The sequence below is a fragment of the Dromaius novaehollandiae genome, chromosome 10, assembly GCF_036370855.1.
Source record: "Dromaius novaehollandiae isolate bDroNov1 chromosome 10, bDroNov1.hap1, whole genome shotgun sequence".
Taxonomy (NCBI): Eukaryota; Metazoa; Chordata; class Aves; order Casuariiformes; family Dromaiidae; genus Dromaius; species Dromaius novaehollandiae.
The window spans coordinates 10,534,698-10,551,845 of NC_088107.1; the positions used below are offsets into that span (position 1 = coordinate 10,534,698).

Genomic DNA, 17,148 nt, shown 5'->3' on the forward strand with positions numbered 1-17,148 from the left:
CATGTCTTCCAAAGGCACTCCCCTCTCCTGTCAACAGTTTTCGCCTGTCTCTCCATTTCCCGACATCAGCCAAGATCAAAAGCAGAAATGGAAATACATTGCGTGACTGGCAGCATTTTCTACTGGGGAGTCCTCCAACATCTTACAGGATGAGACACAGACTAAGACATTTCCATCCCTAACTTGGCAGGGCAGCAAGGCTGCAATATCTTAAAGGCTCTTAATTCCTTCTGTATAATGTGTTGAACACTCAAAGGAAAAAACCTTAAATTATTCCAAAGAAGAGCCTCCCCTACCAACATTATTGTTTGAAATAACATAACTATATATATAATATAATATAATATATAGCTAATATAAAAAAGCCCTACTGTCAGCAAAAAGTTTACTTGCAGGAATAAAGAGTGCTGATCTGGGCTCTGCTCCTTTAACTTTTTGATATTTAAACTAACAAAAATCATAATCCTTCAAAAATTTGCACAGATGTTGCACGTCATGTGTGATTTACAGTACATTTAGATAAATGTGTATTAACCTCTGTAGTAGTAAGGCCCAAACCTCTTCTCAGTCAATTTCTTACTCTTAAGCACAGAAAGTAATCCAATTTGGAAATAAGAATCAACAGAGTACCTAGAACTCAGGAAGGTTAGTGCTCTCACCAAAACACCTAAATACTTATCCCCACTTAGTGGGGAGTGCAAATGGGAGTGAAGGTTCTTCTCTACCTTGATGCACTGAATTTACAGAGATGCTGGATGACCAAGAGCCTCCCAAGTTTCCCTGTTGACAAAGCAGTGAGGCGGGAAACAATTTTAAAGGATGATCCAGGAAAAACAGTAAGATGTAGCAGAAAAATATTTATTTTGTAACACTCTCATAGGAATTTTTACATCTTTATACACAAAGGAGACTAGATTAAAACCTGCTTCCTTGAAAAGTCTATTCCATAGGGTGAAAATTACAGCGCGAAAATTTGTATGCAAGTCCATACACTATACTATACATACAACAAATACAGGGACAGAAAACAGAGCATACTAACCTCATTAAATAATCAAATTACAGCATTAAAATCACAACCTGCATTTAAATTTCTAATTCAGCAATTCATTTCTTTTTCCTTTTGTAAAAATATGCAATCCATAATAATGTCTGATATTCCTGCAATAATCAGCACCATAAATATTTTCTAGAGCTGCACACATCACCGCACACTAGATCAGGAGCTGATTTTCCAAGATAATGCTGCGAAACGAGGCAGTCTTAAAGAGAAACAAATATGTCCTGTCAAATCAAGACTAGGTTACTGAAAAGATTATTTACCTGTTAATACCTCTCACTGTAAGAGACTGAAAAATATTTAAATACATGGTCATTTCAAGTGCAGTTAGAAAAATAGCAAGTAAAGTGCTTAATCATCTTTATTATCACTATGTCAGTGCAGTCTGAATCATGACATTGCGGAAATCACTGTTTTTGGTATAGAGGGGAGGAAAGAAGTTTGCCAGACCACAGACCTGTGAATTGATTTAGATTTTTAGTCCTTGATTCAGAAAAGAGAACTTAAGCACATGTTTACCATCAGTACTGAAGTCTGCTGGAACAAACAAGTGGGCTCCTCCAGACACAGTCCAATTCGTTCTGGCTTCTACCATTTGCTGGCTTGGTCCCATCATAACATCCTAGCAGCTCTATGAGTGCTGGCAGCAAAAGAGCTGGCTCTGCCTTCAAGGGAGGAACACTGTTCCACAGGAGTCTATGGGGAGCTGTAGAGAGACAACAGGGCTGACCTGTACCTGACTAGTGCTGGTAGTGCTAAGTGGATTTTAGCAATGCTCCTCCTGATAGACACTGATGAAGTGTGGCCAAGAACAGATATAAAATGTGCATCTTCTCCCCGCAGACAGCCAGCAGTGTGCTGCCTCCAGGATTCTTTCAGCATCTGGTTTGATAACCTTTATTTTAATAATTAAAAAAATACATTAGAAGACAGTGCATTGCTTTGAATACACAGGTAGAAAATGCTGTGTAAAAAGTTTACCTTACTCCATTCATTGTTCCCACTTCACCTTTCCTAAGTATCTTTGCTGGTAGAAAAGTGCTGTAGGCCAACCTCTATTTCCCATCATTTCTATCCTCAAGCTGCCAGTGGTTTTCCTACCCTCAGTTGGTCATCTCAGGAACTGGTCTTGTCATGCTTTCAATGTCTTAACAGCTTTGGTCAGATTGCTATAAAATCCAGCTATGCTAGCTGGAAAGAAGGATTCCACCACAGTCTGGGGAAGATAGCCACCAAGATCGGTCTGGAAGAAGCTGAGGAGTTGAGTACTGTCTGATTCTCTGCAAAAACAATGCAAGTAATTTTATAGCTTCAGGTCTGAAGATATTAAGAACTTTACAATAACATTTACATGCATCAGCTGATGACAGATTAAAAAAATAGATTAAAAAATTTTTTAAACTGACAGGTATTATTCTCCAATTCAAATGAATGTGGCTATCCCTGCAAGTCAAATTACAGTTAAATCAGGCCCCAGTCAGGTACATGATTTTGTTTATGAATTACCTAATGAAATAAACAACCATATACTCATTTGCCAAAAGCTGAGACCATACTTGTATGTTTTGCTGAATCTCTGCTTAAGAGGTCAGCAGGAATCCTACCATGATGATGGTTCCTGTAACATTAACAACTTCCTTCTAGGAAATGGAAAGGGAAAGGGAATAATTCATTGCACAAAAGGGAACAGAAAGGGCATTCGTCATAATGATTACAAGCCACAGGAAGACAGAAACCTCTGGTTGCCAAGAGGCTACAGGTCACATATGGCCAAACACACTTACATACATTGCACTACGGATAGGAAGGACTTCAGAATATATAGCATTCAAATAGATCTGTTCTTACCCTGGAACAGGTATACAGAAACAGCCACAAGGATAATTAAACCCTCTAACGAAATTTGCTTGAGGAGGACAGAGTGCGTGTTCCACATTGGTGGCTATAGGAAAAAGCATCCAAGAACAATGTCATTTTCACAGGAGGTAGCAAAGAGTCCACTGTAGTCAAAGCACCAGCTAAGAAGCAACTTAATACAAGAAATATATTTAAGAGAAACAACAGTCTAATGTTTTTAATGTTGGGCTGCACCATACAAGCAGTCAGAAAAGATGATTAAAAGCAACCATTCTGGCTGTGAAATCTACAAAGGAAACAAGCATTAAAATTAGTTGCAATTGTCACTGAGCTGTGAAGTAAATATCAAGATATTTTGAAGGAGTTTCAATAAAACCGTGTAGTATGAGGGCATTGCTCTTCTTGAGAGGTCATTCGAGTTACTTCCAACAAGTCCATACCACAGAGGTATGTACTGTTGGTTTGCTAAGAAGCGTAGCTGCAATCCAGCAGGTATATAAACTTCTGGCAAGTCAGAATCCTGAACAGGATGGGAAAATGGGACAACTGAACAGTGGGGCAATAAAAAAAAAACTAAATTGTAACAGGTAAACAATAGGTTGAAGTGAAAAAAACAAAGAGGCATGCTTACATGCAGTGCCAGCCCCATAAAAATCATCACTATTTGGCTTCAGAGGGATGATTATTTAGATAAACAGGAATGGTACATTTATTTATTCAGTGGCTTCACCAAAATCTAGAAGCATTGTAAAAAACGGTAAAACAGGATTTAGCCCAAAGGAGTCCCTTTAGAAAGTTCTGTAAACGCTAAACTCTTAATAAATAAATAAATAAATAAATAAATCAAAACTTAACATTAAATGAAATAACTATTCGATCTCAAAAGCATACCATGAGAAGAAACCACAGGCCAACAATGCAATCATTGTCTGAACATAAACATGACTTTTATACTCTATCTGTGGGCAATGATGTAAGCAGGCCATTAATATTTTATCTTCTGAACAAGATCAGATCAACAGCCACTGAACAGCATGTTATTTATTTTTTAATCTTATAATTATTTGCTGTAGCTACAGGTTGCCTTATAACATTATATGAACACACTAGGATCGTAAGCATCTCACCAGCAGATAGCATAGTCCCATCTTCAAATTGCTTCATTAGCACCACATCCACAAATTCTCTTGGTGAAATAATCCTCATGAAAGCTGAGGGGGTTGTGGTTCTGCATACAGAGACAGTCTAGAAGTTACAAAACAGAATTACGTCAATTGATGCTCTCAGAAATACAACAGAAAGATCCTTATGCAGCCAGGAACTCTTTCCGTTACGTTTGACAAACCGTACTATTGAGTTCCATTCACTGTTTGCTGAATGAAATGCAATTCAGTACTGTTGAAGTTTCCACACCTGGCACTAAGGTGTGCTGATGAAGGATAGATTAACAGAGGAAAATGCAGTGATGCCCAGTTGCTCCCAGGTCATATAAGGACAGATACCACAAGCAATGCTGAAAAGGGAATTGGGCACATCTATACTCATGGGACAGTTAAAATTCCTGTCCTTTTCAGGGAGTTAAAGGAGATATCTCCTTTGTACCACACCACAAGGGATGAAATTCGATACCTAGACTTGTTACATTGCAGAAAACTTAATACTTCAGCCCCTTGTATGAAGGTACTATGACGGAAAGGCCCCCCTACTGCACTCGTAACCACTGGCAAGTCTGATAAAGTCTATGAATATCAAATGGCAGGTTGCACCACTTCTAAAGTTACAGCTTATATTTAATTCTAAATGTCCATAAGGTTCTGACAAGAGAAATATTCCCAGGGCTCCCACCAGCATCCCTAGGATTGGTTGTGTTTGCACCCTGGAAGCCTCAGAGCACCTACATCCACCACTTCCGATACAGGCATCCGAATCTCTCCCTTTTAAGGTTCTGACAAATAAAAAGCTTGGAAATTAGACTCTGTTCCCACGGCGGCAGCAGCAGCTGCTGCTTTTATATGGCCCTTTTCACCCGTAATGCTCCAAGCGCTTCACAATGACATAAACAGTATCTCCATGTTAAAGAGGGGGCTGTTGAGACAGAGATGCGAGGCCCGAGGTCAGTCGAGGACAGCGCAGCGCGGTGCAGTTGCGAGCACCGAGCTGGGGATGGAGCATCGTGCGCTGCCGGGATGAAGGGCAGGGGGCTGCGTTAACAGGCAATGACACGGGCTCTTTGCCACCAGCGAGGCTGGGGTATTTTCCAAGTTTCCTCTTCCCTCACAAATAATGTGTTAAAAATAATCATGAGAAACCTTAAAAGCTTAGCTGCATTAGTAACAGTCTCGGGTCCTTAATGTTATGAAATTACATATTTTTAACTAAGCAGTATTTAGCCAAGACTTTACAGTAGATCCTTTCAGAAAGATAAGCTACTGTTAAAAAGAAAAAAGTATACAATGTAGTAAAAGGAAAACGAAAAAAAGATTCCCAAACGCGATGTTGCCAAACTGGTCCAGACTTGGAGAGGCCATGTATCCTCTGGAGACCCCGTCCCCACACACAACGCAGGCTGTTTCGAGGCACTAGAAAAAGCGTCCGGAAGCCAGTGCTATTCTCCTCCCAGCACTCTCAGTTTTTAAGGAACTTACATCACTGACGGCTTCGATGACCTCAAAGTCCTTCACGTTTTGGTCCCACTTGGCCCTCAGCCCGCCGGCCACGGGTTTGATGCACTCCCAGACATCGGCGGGGCTGGCGGGCACCGTCCCTTCCCCCCTGTAACTGCAGGACGGAAAAGGAGCTAAAACCGCCGCTCCCCCCCGGCACGACCCCGGCCGCAAGGAAACGGGAGCCCCCCCCCCCCCCCGCCCGGCAGCGCTGCAAAGCGCACGGAGAGGGACGGGGCGCTCACATGTTGCCGGCGAACTCGGCGGAGGGTCTCCAGGACACGGCGACCTCGCCCTGCGGAGAGGGGACAGCGCAGAGAGGCGCTTCAGCCGCCGCCGCCAGCCCCGGCACGGCCCCGGCGCTGCCGCCCCGCCCGGCCCCGCTCACCGTGCGCCGGCAGCCGCGCCAGCCGGCGGGGTCGCGGCGGTAGAGCCCCATCTTGGCGGCCGCCGCCTCCGCGAGCCCCGCGTAGTCCATGGCCGTTGGGGTGGGGGGGAGGAAGGGAGGAGGAGGAGGAGGAAGCCGCCGCTCGGCCGCCGCCGCCTATGAGGGCGCCGCGGCGCGCCGCCCCCTCGGCCCATGGCGGCACCTCCCCCTCACCTGAGGGGCGGCGGGCGGCGCGGCGCGCCCGGCCGGCCCGTCCCTCCGCCTCCCGCCGCGGCGGAGGGAGCCCCAGGGCCCCCGGTGGCGACAGGCCGCTACGCCGAGCTCGCTGCGGGGGAGCGGGAAAGGCGGAGCCGAGGGGAGGGAGGCAGGGACGACGTTACCCGGGCGGTCTCCGGCCGTCGGAAGGCGCCGGGAGCCGGGCTGAAGGTATCGCCCTTTCTTTCCCCTAATTCAAAGCCGAGGGAGGCCCCGCCCAGGTACAAAAACAGGATAGAATTAAACCAGGAGGAATGCAATAAATGTTGAAAAGGCCGTGGGTACGAAGTTCCCCCAAAGTCTAGCCGTGAGGTCTGTCAGGGCGGGCTGAGCCGCCTCCCCAGGCCACCTCGTGCTTTCGACAGGCAGCCGGCCTGGACGGCTGCGAGCAAACGCTGCCCACGTACTCAGTATGCGCCGAGTTTCATTAGTCTCTGAATTTAACCTGTTGCTATTCTGTTTGAGCTACACCACGTTTAAACTGGCCATGGAAAAGCGTCATAGACTATATTGCAGGTAGCAACACTGCGTCTGTCGGAAGCTGATTACCTGCTGGGTTGATCCAGTGCGAACATCAGGCGTGACTGTGTCAAAGAGGCTCACCTGACATTTTTGGACTGGTTTAATTAAGTGCCCAAGTACATAGCTTTCGATTTTACAGTAGTTTCTTTTTTTTCTTTTTTTTACAGCATAATAGTAATGAGTTAGAATAATTTTCTCTTCCAAATGTTGTAATGTATCAGGTGTGTTATTAAAGCGAGGTACAGTTAACAGTAAAGTACGAGGCTAACTATGTTTTCCCCTGCGTCATTCCCTGTCATGCCAAAGAGCACGTTACAGTTTCTCCAGTGGACCTCAAACAGCAAGTACAACGAGTGCAGATGCACCAGTTCAAAACACAGAAATGACGGGGCGCTTTCTCAGACATTTGAGCATACCAGTTCATTAGGCTCAGACATACTTAGATCAACACTGTTTTGTGATTTCTTTTTGGTGAGCTTTGCCCCCGGTTTCAGGTACTTTTCCTTGCTGTGAATGACCTGGATGTATTGGTCATTGCCACTGTTCTGTGGATCGCTGCTGGATTCAATGGAGACAGAATCAGATTCTGTTGGAGATTGTTCCAGCTTATGCTTTGACTTAGGTTTCACACGTTGCTCAGGATAGTGCTGGTCAACTTCAACATTTTTCAGGTGTACTTTTTTGTAAGCATATGGGGGCCTATCCAGGTCTAGCTCAAAACCGTCATCCCAGGATTTGTAACACAGTTTGGCCATATCCTTGCCCATAAGAATGTGGCCATCAGCATGTTCCCCAATGTAAAATCGGGGTGCTGGGCGAAGATCGGACAGTGAGCGGGGGCGATAGGTTCTGCTCATCAAGTCTCTCCTGAGATCCTCTTCATCATCCTCCTCTTCACTGGGATGGGGGGAATACATCCGGTGTGGTGTTCGAACCACGTATCTTCTGACATTGGGTGGATACAACTCAATAATATCTCCCGCTTCGTCCATTCTGAAGTGCCTTGGGAGTCGGGAAGTAGAACGGAGCAGCTTTTTGCGGGACTCATGTTCATTAACAAGAAAGTATCTGGTAGCATGTGGTCTACGTCCCACGAAAACAGCAGCTCCTGCCCCAAGAGCATCTGGATTTACTTGTCTAATACCTTTTCTAAAGAGAGGCTCAGAGTGAACATCTTCAACATGCTTTTTGAAAGTCACTGGTGTGTAGGGCTTTGTTTTACAAAGATCACTTGCACTCCCATGCACAATGTTTGGGTACCTTTAGGGAAAAAAACAAAAAAAGGAAATAGAGACTTATTTATCAGTATAATTAAAACAGATGTAAGAAATTTATTGCTCTAGAAGTCAAACACTAGACCATAAGAGTGGGGACTGTTCAGACTTTTTGGGAACAGTTAGAGAAACATATGCTAGAAATTGGGAGATACGTTTCTTCTTTCCTGGGAAATGGCAACAGACTATTGACCTCTCAAGGTGCATTCCAGAGCTTTTTTCTTATGATGGTAAGAACTGTGTAAAAATGCTCTTAAATTGATCACTAGAAAAAAAACAGGTAGCTGGTGCTTTAGCACCAGTCGACTGTCTGAACCAACTCATTGAAAACATATCATCCTACAACTAGACCTCCAAAGACATTCTGCACAAATTCCTTAGCTGTTACTGTATTTGTCTTGTTCTTGAAAACAGTAACCCCCACAAACTATTTTAGTTACATGCCAGAAGGGGAGCTTAATATTTGCCTTTGTTTTAGAGGTGTGAGTGAACTCCATCAACTAAATCATTTCAGAAGTCTTATAAGCCACTCTGGCAACTGAATTAAGAGAGAGATGAGACAGTGCTGTTACCAGCAACCTGAGTAGTACTAATAAGTGAATCTGCTTTTAAAAAATTCCTCAGATTTTGTGCTGCAGTCTGAAAGTAGAGCTAGTCTGTAAATAAACACAGGTGTCATAGAGCTACTGGAATAAATGCCATTTCAAAATCAAGAGAGTCTTGCCTGTTTGTGATGTGGTCGCTTCTTGGTTTCTGTACACTTGGTACTGAGGGAGCTGGTGTTAAAGAGGCTGAAGTTGTTGGAGTTGTGTTCACAGGCCTTGCTGCATCAGCTGAGGGCACAGTTTGGGCAACAGACTGGGAAATGGTTGGTATTCTGGTGCCTTTGCTCACAGGAGATTCGAAGTTCAAGACACTGCCATTTTTTCGGGGGGTTGAGGACCGAACTGAAGACTCCTGACTGATAATATCACTTTCCTGCTCTGGTCTCTTGTCATTCCCATCCAGACTCTGGATTCTCGCTAGAAAACAGGAATTATTACAGGAACTCTCCAGGGCTCTAAATTTAGAAGCTGCTATGTATATGCACTGGTTCAAATTCACCCTGGTTCAAATTCACTCTTCAGTCAAGGGACCCAATGCTGACAGACCCCCACAAAGTTCAGCAAGGAGAAGCACTTGTGTCGTACTGGGAGACATGGTGATAAAGGGGTGGACTGGCAGACTGCACTGCATAGCAGAGAAGGTCCTCATAACATGGGGGTATATAGAGAAAACACTAAAAATTGCATTGTAGGTGTCCAAAGTGATCAAGAAAGAAACATATCTTTTCAAGAGCACAATTTTAGTTTATATTAGACACAATTACCAATATGAAGGTGGCCAAATTCAGGAAACTGACTCCAGTGACAGCATGCTGGTCACAGCCAAAAGCTGAATTTGGTTTCTTTTACAAAAAAAATCCAACTAAGAAACATATCTCATTGTCCTTAGTTGTCTCTCCTGATCAGCAAGTATGTTGCTATGCATCAAGTATTTCATCATTTATATCTCTGCTGGGTTAAATTTTTTCATGAGGGTGTCAGTAGTATTAAGGTCTAGCTATAAGGTTACTGAATTGTGGTTTGCCCCTCTCTTTGGGCTAGCAAATTTTTACTTGTTCCTTGTTTGGAATAGTTTCACTGGCAGGGATTAGAAAGACTGCCTCCTTTTCCTCACCTTTCTCTGTTACCTCATTGCTAAAATGTGAGAAGCAAAAGGCACAGTTTCACATCCCTCCAGGCACAGTAGACAGTTAAACCTGAAACCTTTTCACTGAATAGGAAGTGTTCGACCTACTCAGGTCAAAGAATAGGAGCCATTCCCTTCTCCCATCTTCTGCCTACTACCCTGGGTATTTTGTGCAAGGTCTGACATGATCTGAATGATCAGAGAATGCCTACCAGCTCCTGCCCGCTAGGTGATAAAAGCAGGGAAACACCAAGTCTGTGGATCCGAATGGAGTTTGGGTATAAACTACACATCTTGTGTGCACTTTACACCTAAACACTGCCAAGGTTAAGTCAAGATGAGCTCAAAAACCATCTGCAAGGAGGACTCTACAGGAAATACAGATTTTAAAATGGAGTTGAATTTACCTATGTGTATGAAAAATCAAAGTGATTTTGTGTCTAAATGCTTTATTAATAGTGGTATTTCTAAAGCTCACCAACTTACCTACTGCCATTTGAACCACCTTTTTCTTATCTTCAGTTCTTTCCTAAAATACATACATGAGAATGAAAACCAGCAGATTACTATAGTATTAGAAAGTAAGTCCACTACTGTGTAAGGAGGATAAATACATGATTGATTTTACATTGTGAAACACTGAAAGTGACTTTAGAGATTTAATTAAGGCTAGTGCTTTCGTGACAACCCACCAACTTGTATGCAAAAACCCACTGTACTTACTGTTTGGATCTTCATTCTCAGTTGATTGTTGGTGAATTTTAATGATCTTGCAATACTTTGTAGGTAATAAATTAGCATGCTAGAAGGAAAACACAGAGCTGAATATAAGTCACATCAAACATTCCTGACAGTTTTCCCTTGGAGGGCTCATAGGTCAACAAAATGGTACACAGGCTCCGCTGCTTTCTAGTGTTTCCTTGGTACTACGATCACAGCCCTTTTGCAAGCAAGCATACATGGAAGTTTAAAAAATAAGTGACACTGAAAACTTATTTTTTAACAGCAGTTCCAATTGTACCTTTTTTTTTCTTTCCAGATCTTTTCATTGTGCTGGCAACCCTGCCCGTTCCCAGCTTTTTTTGTTTAAATTATGGTAACAAAAAACCCCAACCTTTTGACATATTTTCTCCTCTTTCTTCCAGTCCAAGGTTACTCAACAGAGACACTAAAACTAGAGCTGAATTTGCACATTCATACCAGTGTCATTTTGCTGATTTGGTTGGAATAACACCTTATTTACAGTGGCAGAGCTGAGATCAGATCTGACCTGACATAATAGATTACACTGGCTTTCAGATTGAGTAAAGGAGTTTTATAAGCTAGACCGTGATACCACAAACATTTACATACAGGCTTAGCCATCATTTTGAGGCAGTCGGTAGATCTACTTGAATGTGTAAATATGTGTTTTTACATGGCTGGGACTTCAGAGGAAAAAGTTAAAAATAGGAAGCATTGCTTGGGTCTTTCCGATTTGTGTAAAAAATTAGGCTGGTGGGGCAAATTCTGCATTGGTCTGTAGTTTATGGGAAAAAATGATATAAAAGTACACGTAAAACAGATGATACTTCATAGAAGCAAAGTGAATTTCAGACAGCTGAAAAGTAAATATTAATTACCAGCTGTGAACAATTATTTAGAGACAGGAGTAAGCAAGGACTTCCACTGGAAAGTCTGCAGGAAGCGATATTACATTAACACTTAAGAACAGACCTTTGTAATTGATTTATCCTGTCAGGAATCAGGATGACTGCGTAGCCTCTTTAAATGATAGACTGAACCTGTACACAGTCCTAAACTGATCTAATGACTATAAGGAAATGGAAAATTAATTTCTGAAGAGCTCTTGAGAAGGAAAAGGGATCTTAAAACTTCGTGGAACCAACAGCACTCTAAAAATTGACATGATAAAATGAACTTCCTTTAACACAGTACCCCAGAAAGAGAAATTACTTTTGAAAATGTGATGATCTCATTCCCATCTGATCCCTACAGCATACATTCAATAATTTTCAGATATGCCTAATAAAATCACAATAATGCAGTGTTTGTTCCTTAGTACTAACATTTGACTCTCTAGAGATAAGCCCAGGATTAATACAACGAGGTTAACTTTGCTATGAAAATCAAAGTACTTACAATAGAAGTAGCAGTGCAGGGAGGACAACCACAGGACTGCTGATATACTTAATCACTTTGTTGAACCATGCAGGAAAATCGTTTTGAATCGTTTCTGAAACAATATCATATATTTTTTCTTGTCCACTACAAGATGGGAAAAAATGACAGTAAAATTAAGTTGTAGCAAATCCTTGTTAGTCAAATTTATAAGCAATGTTGCACTGAATAAACAAGAAGTTTCATCCAAGATTACTTTGGAAGAGTATAGTCAAAAGGAAAAAAATATATATAAGCTACTTGTTTCAGTATTTGCTTTTTATCGAGTTTTCAAAAGCGCAAAAACATTGAGCAGCCTTGGCAGTGCTTGAACTGAAACACCTCATGTTCACAAAGCAGTGATATGCAGTAGATTGCTTGGTGGCACATTACATTGTGTAAACATATAATAATTGAACTATGCATATAATCCAAAATGTCTAGCCTCATTCAGGACTTTCACATATTCAGCTAATTAATTCCTGAACCGGAAAACACTGGCAACGCAAAAACACAGTCCCTTCTATAAGCTTTTATTTATTGGTAATTTGGGTATTATTGAATTTGATGAATTTATTGAGAAAGGGAGAAATAAAATCTTTGCAGTTTTCATTAGTCCATAACAACTTACCTGAAGGGACCACAGTTTAAAGATGGCTTATATCGAGCAATAGCAAAAATTGTTGGTAACATGCATAAGAACAACATGAACAGCAACATGGCCAAGTAGAAATTATTGGATCTGCAGGAAGACATAACACTTCTCAGATTACACTAATCAGAGAGAAAAACAGAGGCAACATGAAGGATAAGTCTGTCATCTACCTAACAAGTTCAAGATCTATGTTTCTGAAAGATCAAAATCATTCTGTTGTGGTTAGAAAGTTGGCACAGCGCCGCTATGAACAGACTCTTAATGATCAAAATTCTGTTTGCACTGCTTTCCAGATGTCACTGCCAGAGCCACAAAACCGTTTATAGTACCAGTCTATAAAAATTAACCTTACCTCCCAGTTCTGCTGGGGGGAAGGGAAAAAGGGGACAGAATTTGATTCATCTTCAAAACATGTTAAAAATAACTGATGCTTCAGATTTAAAGAAACCCTCAATTATTTACATTTTGATAAAAGAATTAAGATGCTTATCACCATCAAATTAAAATGGGGAATTCTGTTTTGTTACAGGTCAAGATACTTCATAGTTTTCAAAGACAGAAACATCAAGAAATGGGACTTGCAGACATTTACGCATGTAGCTTATTCCACTTGATCAGACTGGTTTGGAAATGGAGCATTTGTTGTAGGCCAGATTTACTGGTGTAGGAATATTCCCTGATGTATTTTCAGTTTTGTTTCTCTCCACCACCAAAACTGTGGCCATAAAAATCTTTCTGATGGTAGTGGTTAATTTCCTCAGAGAAGTGACACAATCCCTGATGAGTCCTTCTACTCTGGATACTGTCCAGCAAAATCAATACTTTGACTTTTTGTAGTGAATATATACCAAGTTTTTCAGTAGAGTCACAGGCCGACCTCAGGCAATTCAGATCCCTTTATGTTACTTCTGTATATCCTTTTAACCACCCTGCTTTATAACCCCACAACTCTCTAGTTTCTCAGTAACTCTTCTTTTCTTCACAGACTGTTATTGGCAAGATTACTGTCAAATTTGCTTTTCAGTTTTCAGCACTAAAATCTCCTCTCATTTTGTTTCTATACACATAAGACATTTCTATTTGTGTGCATCTGATTTATTCTTTATTTGGACTAACCGGGATGCTCTGAAAACCTGCTGATGTGGTACATTACATGTTAACACAGCCCAGCTCCTCAGGTACATGAGTCCAATCAATTTGAGAACATTGAAAGCAGGTAAGCAAGGTGAAAAGAAGGCTCCCATCCTAGAAGAATAACGTCATTTCAGTGCTCAGTGTTGCCAGAAGCAATTTTAGTAGCAAAAACATATGCCAAGCAGTTAATCAATGGCTCGCTTTCTCAACAATCTCTTAATACAAAAAAGTGTAAGAGGCTGCTGTACTAATAGCCTATTTGGATAGGTTTCATTGGGAATTACCACACTGACTTGGTAATCAACCAACAAAGGACAAGAAAAATCGCTTATAGATTGCATACCAGATCATTCCTTGGTTGTAGACCAAATGCAGTACGTTCTCCGCAATTTTGAATTCTCCATATTCAGGCTACAAGAAATATAGCGTAGGTGGAATTAATCTTTTTCAGATCATCTATTAAAAACATTTGACTGAATCAGTTTGCAGAACTGCAGATAGCCTGAAACCTCCAGAGTAAATACTAGCCCTGGGCAGGCAGGCAGAACACAGTAAAACTTACTCTGCTGCCTGGAATTAAAAAAAACCTAATTCCTTCCTAGTTTATTTCACTCGTTTAGTTAAGGACAAAGACAACAGAGCTCAGGCTTTCATGCCAACAGCTGCTTGCTAACCAAGTATGACCGTGATTTTTTTAAAGGGCTACATGCCTTTACTTATTGCTTCTTGGAGCAATATGGATACATTATCCTACATTATGGATAGTTGTTATGGCTACAGAAAAGAGGATGTGGGGAACCACCCATGCCCTCTATTTTTAAAAGGCCCACAAAGTACTCGTCTTTGACTGTGAGACTGCACCGACTGCACTGTGATCTTATTTTGGAAAAGAAGTAGAAGTTTTTACACCACAGCCATGGGATCAGCTTTGGGAAAAACATCTGACCTCAGCATTTGCCCAGTATCCTCCAGTTTATACCCCATTTACACAGCATGAGCTGTGCCTTTATAGATACGTGCTACCAAGAAACTATTAATGTGCCAAAAGGCTTTAAGGATGCTCAGTACTAAGGGAATAAGCCTACCCAGTCTCATCCTCTTAGTTTCTTAAAGTTAAAGCATGTACTTACAAATTTGCTTTCTAGATCCCAGCACCAGCAATCACTTAAATATCGGACAAAGAGTCCACGAAAAAAATCAATTAGCAAGATGCTCGCGACTGTGAAAATCATGTCGATAATTGACAGCTTCAGCATTTCCTGAAATATAGATTGTTTCAACATACTGAGTCATTCTCAAAACAAATGGACATGCATACTGTTTTGTATGATTTATTTCGCATTTGTATTTGCATTTTGTATTTTGGCTCAAGCTTAGTATTCTGATGAAATGGTGATTTGAATATATAAATATATTTTCTTTTAGCTTTTCCTGTTGTCAGATTTTTCTTATTTACTTGCCTTTATTCTAACAAAGAGAAAAATGTAATCAAATTTTCAGTGCCTCTTCTACTGCTTGCAGAAATAAAACTCTGGTCATAGCAATTTCAAGCTTTCTTTTTAATTGCCTTTATGAAAATTTATCTAGATAAACTGAAATGTTTCGTGTATTCTGTTGTACCCAAGCCCCTTATTGCACTGGCTGTTGTAATGCACACTTGCTAAGTGCATCATGCTGAGAAATGGTTACTCCTTATACAAAACCAAAACTCAGTATCAGTGGGATCACCAAGCCATAGGAGATCTGTATAGTGCTAAGATTTGCAAGTGATTTGGGTTATGCTATATTTAGCTGCTTTAAAAACATACATTTAAATTGAAAACCTATTTCCAAACATCTCCAACCCATCCTGAAAAAAAAGAACACCAGTTATAAAAAAAATTCCTGGCTACCTAAATACAATGTGGATGTTCTCCACCCCAGAGACCAGGTGAGTTTCAGTGAGGGATGCCTGTGAAGAGGGAGAAGGGCATACAAGAATATAAATCAGCCCAGTAGACGCAGGAGGAGACTTTTGCCCCAGATGATCAAACAGCTGGCAGAACAAGACTCCCCCCCCCCCCCCCCCCCCACTCTGGAACAAGGAGCTAAGCAAGCAGAGACATGCTGACATCGTTAATATCTCCTGTCTAGGCCACTAGATTAAGTGCAGCACTGCTAGTTGGTGATGAAAGCACATTGGGATGGAATGACATCTTTCGTATTTTGCGTGGTTAAAGATTCCCTGTGTATGTTTTAACGTCACTGCTAGCCACTCAAGGTAAAGGCCACAAGGAATGTTCATTTCACATGCAGGGAAACAAGGAGTGTCACATTAAGTCTGCAGGTTTTCTGCAACTGTGGGCACATGTGTACATGGCACTGCCACCCAGCTAGCTCCATTCCTGTGGACTGACAGTAGTTGGAAACCTTTTGTTGTCCCTTTGCTGTCTGAAGAAGTGGGAGAAGGCTCAATTTTCTTCTGATTTACAAAGGCAGAATGAATAGAGAATGCAGCAATACAGCACAGTGACCAAGTGTACAGTCTCACGGATAGCATTCACATCTATCCAAGCAGAGTTTGAATCTGCACAGGACTGAATTTTTAAGAGATATTAATAGGATGCTTGTTACTGTTTATACGTTTTTATAGTCATGTTTCTATGCATAAGTTCAATAGGATACCTCCTATTAAAAATGGGACCTGTATCCATATCATGCATCTGCAGAAATCTGCCTGTACAGAGCTGAAGACAGAGACCAAAGCCTGGGAAAAGGACATTCGTACAATGGTAAACACATTGTAGATACTGAACAAAAAGAAAGCTCACGTCTGTGACTATATCATTGCATAATCAGCTAAAAGTCTGAAATTTGCATTAAAAAACCCTTCTGAAATAGAACTCAGCACAACATGATTTTAACTTATGGTCAAATGTGGATTAGGAATAAATTGATGAGACAATAAAACAGTAACATACTTGACCAACATACGTCTCCCAGCACTGATCCTGTGGATTTTGAGTATTATAGTCGAAGGAAACTGTTTTGTTAACCAGTGAGTCAGAAACTGTCAAGTTTGGGGTGCGACTGTCTTCCAGTGTTGCAGTGCTGTTTCTCTTAATTTGTACATCAGGAATAGCTGTAGATAAGTTGTTTTCCTCAGGAAGAGTTTTGGTTGCTAAGGAGGCGGTAGAACTACTTGCATTTTTGTTACCGTCAGAGTCCTGAAAGAATAAATGTCCTGAAAGTGAAATTTCCAACTGTCCTTTCTGACTTCATACTTACAATACATGCAGATGTCCATGCCTTCTAAAATGTACACACAAATGTATTTCTGCAAGTATTTTCAAGAAGCAATTAGGTAACTGTCAAATAGCTGTCAAAGTACAAATTCAGGTGAAAATCATAAGGATGATATTGTAAGTTGATTTTAGGTAGTTGGAAATATTTGGCCTAAAGCGGCGGCT

General features: G+C 41.3%; 2 protein-coding genes across 10 annotated transcripts in view; both read right to left on the reverse strand.

Annotated features, from left to right (window-relative positions):
* Nucleotides 1-842: 842 nt before the first annotated feature.
* STARD5 (StAR related lipid transfer domain containing 5) lies at nucleotides 843-6,190 on the reverse strand. 4 transcript variants are annotated; one of them, XR_010390711.1, is made up of 6 exons: nucleotides 5,969-6,187; nucleotides 5,563-5,695; nucleotides 4,045-4,162; nucleotides 2,909-3,002; nucleotides 2,042-2,340; nucleotides 843-1,955 (listed from the first exon to the last, which is right to left on the reverse strand). XR_010390711.1 is itself a non-coding variant. In XM_064517280.1 (6 exons), exons 1-5 carry the CDS (start codon nucleotides 6,160-6,162, stop codon nucleotides 2,193-2,195), a joined length of 687 nt encoding a protein of 228 aa, XP_064373350.1. In that variant the 5' UTR covers nucleotides 6,163-6,190; the 3' UTR covers nucleotides 843-1,766; nucleotides 2,162-2,192. The 4 variants fall into 4 exon arrangements, 3 of the variants coding, with proteins under 3 accessions (XP_064373350.1, XP_064373351.1, XP_064373349.1); XM_064517280.1 differs by having other exon boundaries at nucleotides 843-1,766; nucleotides 2,162-2,340; nucleotides 5,969-6,190; XM_064517281.1 differs by adding an exon at nucleotides 5,826-5,875 and having other exon boundaries at nucleotides 843-2,340; nucleotides 5,969-6,180.
* A 640-nt stretch (nucleotides 6,191-6,830) lies between these two features.
* TMC3 (transmembrane channel like 3) overlaps nucleotides 6,831-17,148 on the reverse strand; it is a 32,319-nt gene continuing 22,001 nt past the window's right edge. For all 6 annotated transcript variants that reach the window (XM_064517277.1, XM_064517276.1, XM_064517275.1 and 3 more), the window contains 10 exons: nucleotides 16,660-16,905; nucleotides 14,830-14,958; nucleotides 14,043-14,110; nucleotides 13,682-13,810; nucleotides 12,542-12,652; nucleotides 11,893-12,018; nucleotides 10,474-10,552; nucleotides 10,237-10,279; nucleotides 8,744-9,041; nucleotides 6,831-8,005 (listed from right to left, as the gene is read on the reverse strand). In XM_064517277.1, the coding sequence (XP_064373347.1) occupies nucleotides 7,144-8,005; nucleotides 8,744-9,041; nucleotides 10,237-10,279; nucleotides 10,474-10,552; nucleotides 11,893-12,018; nucleotides 12,542-12,652; nucleotides 13,682-13,810; nucleotides 14,043-14,110; nucleotides 14,830-14,958; nucleotides 16,660-16,905 (2,091 nt within the window). In that variant the 3' untranslated portion in view covers nucleotides 6,831-7,143. The remainder of the gene's footprint in view (nucleotides 8,006-8,743; nucleotides 9,042-10,236; nucleotides 10,280-10,473; nucleotides 10,553-11,892; nucleotides 12,019-12,541; nucleotides 12,653-13,681; nucleotides 13,811-14,042; nucleotides 14,111-14,829; nucleotides 14,959-16,659; nucleotides 16,906-17,148) is intronic.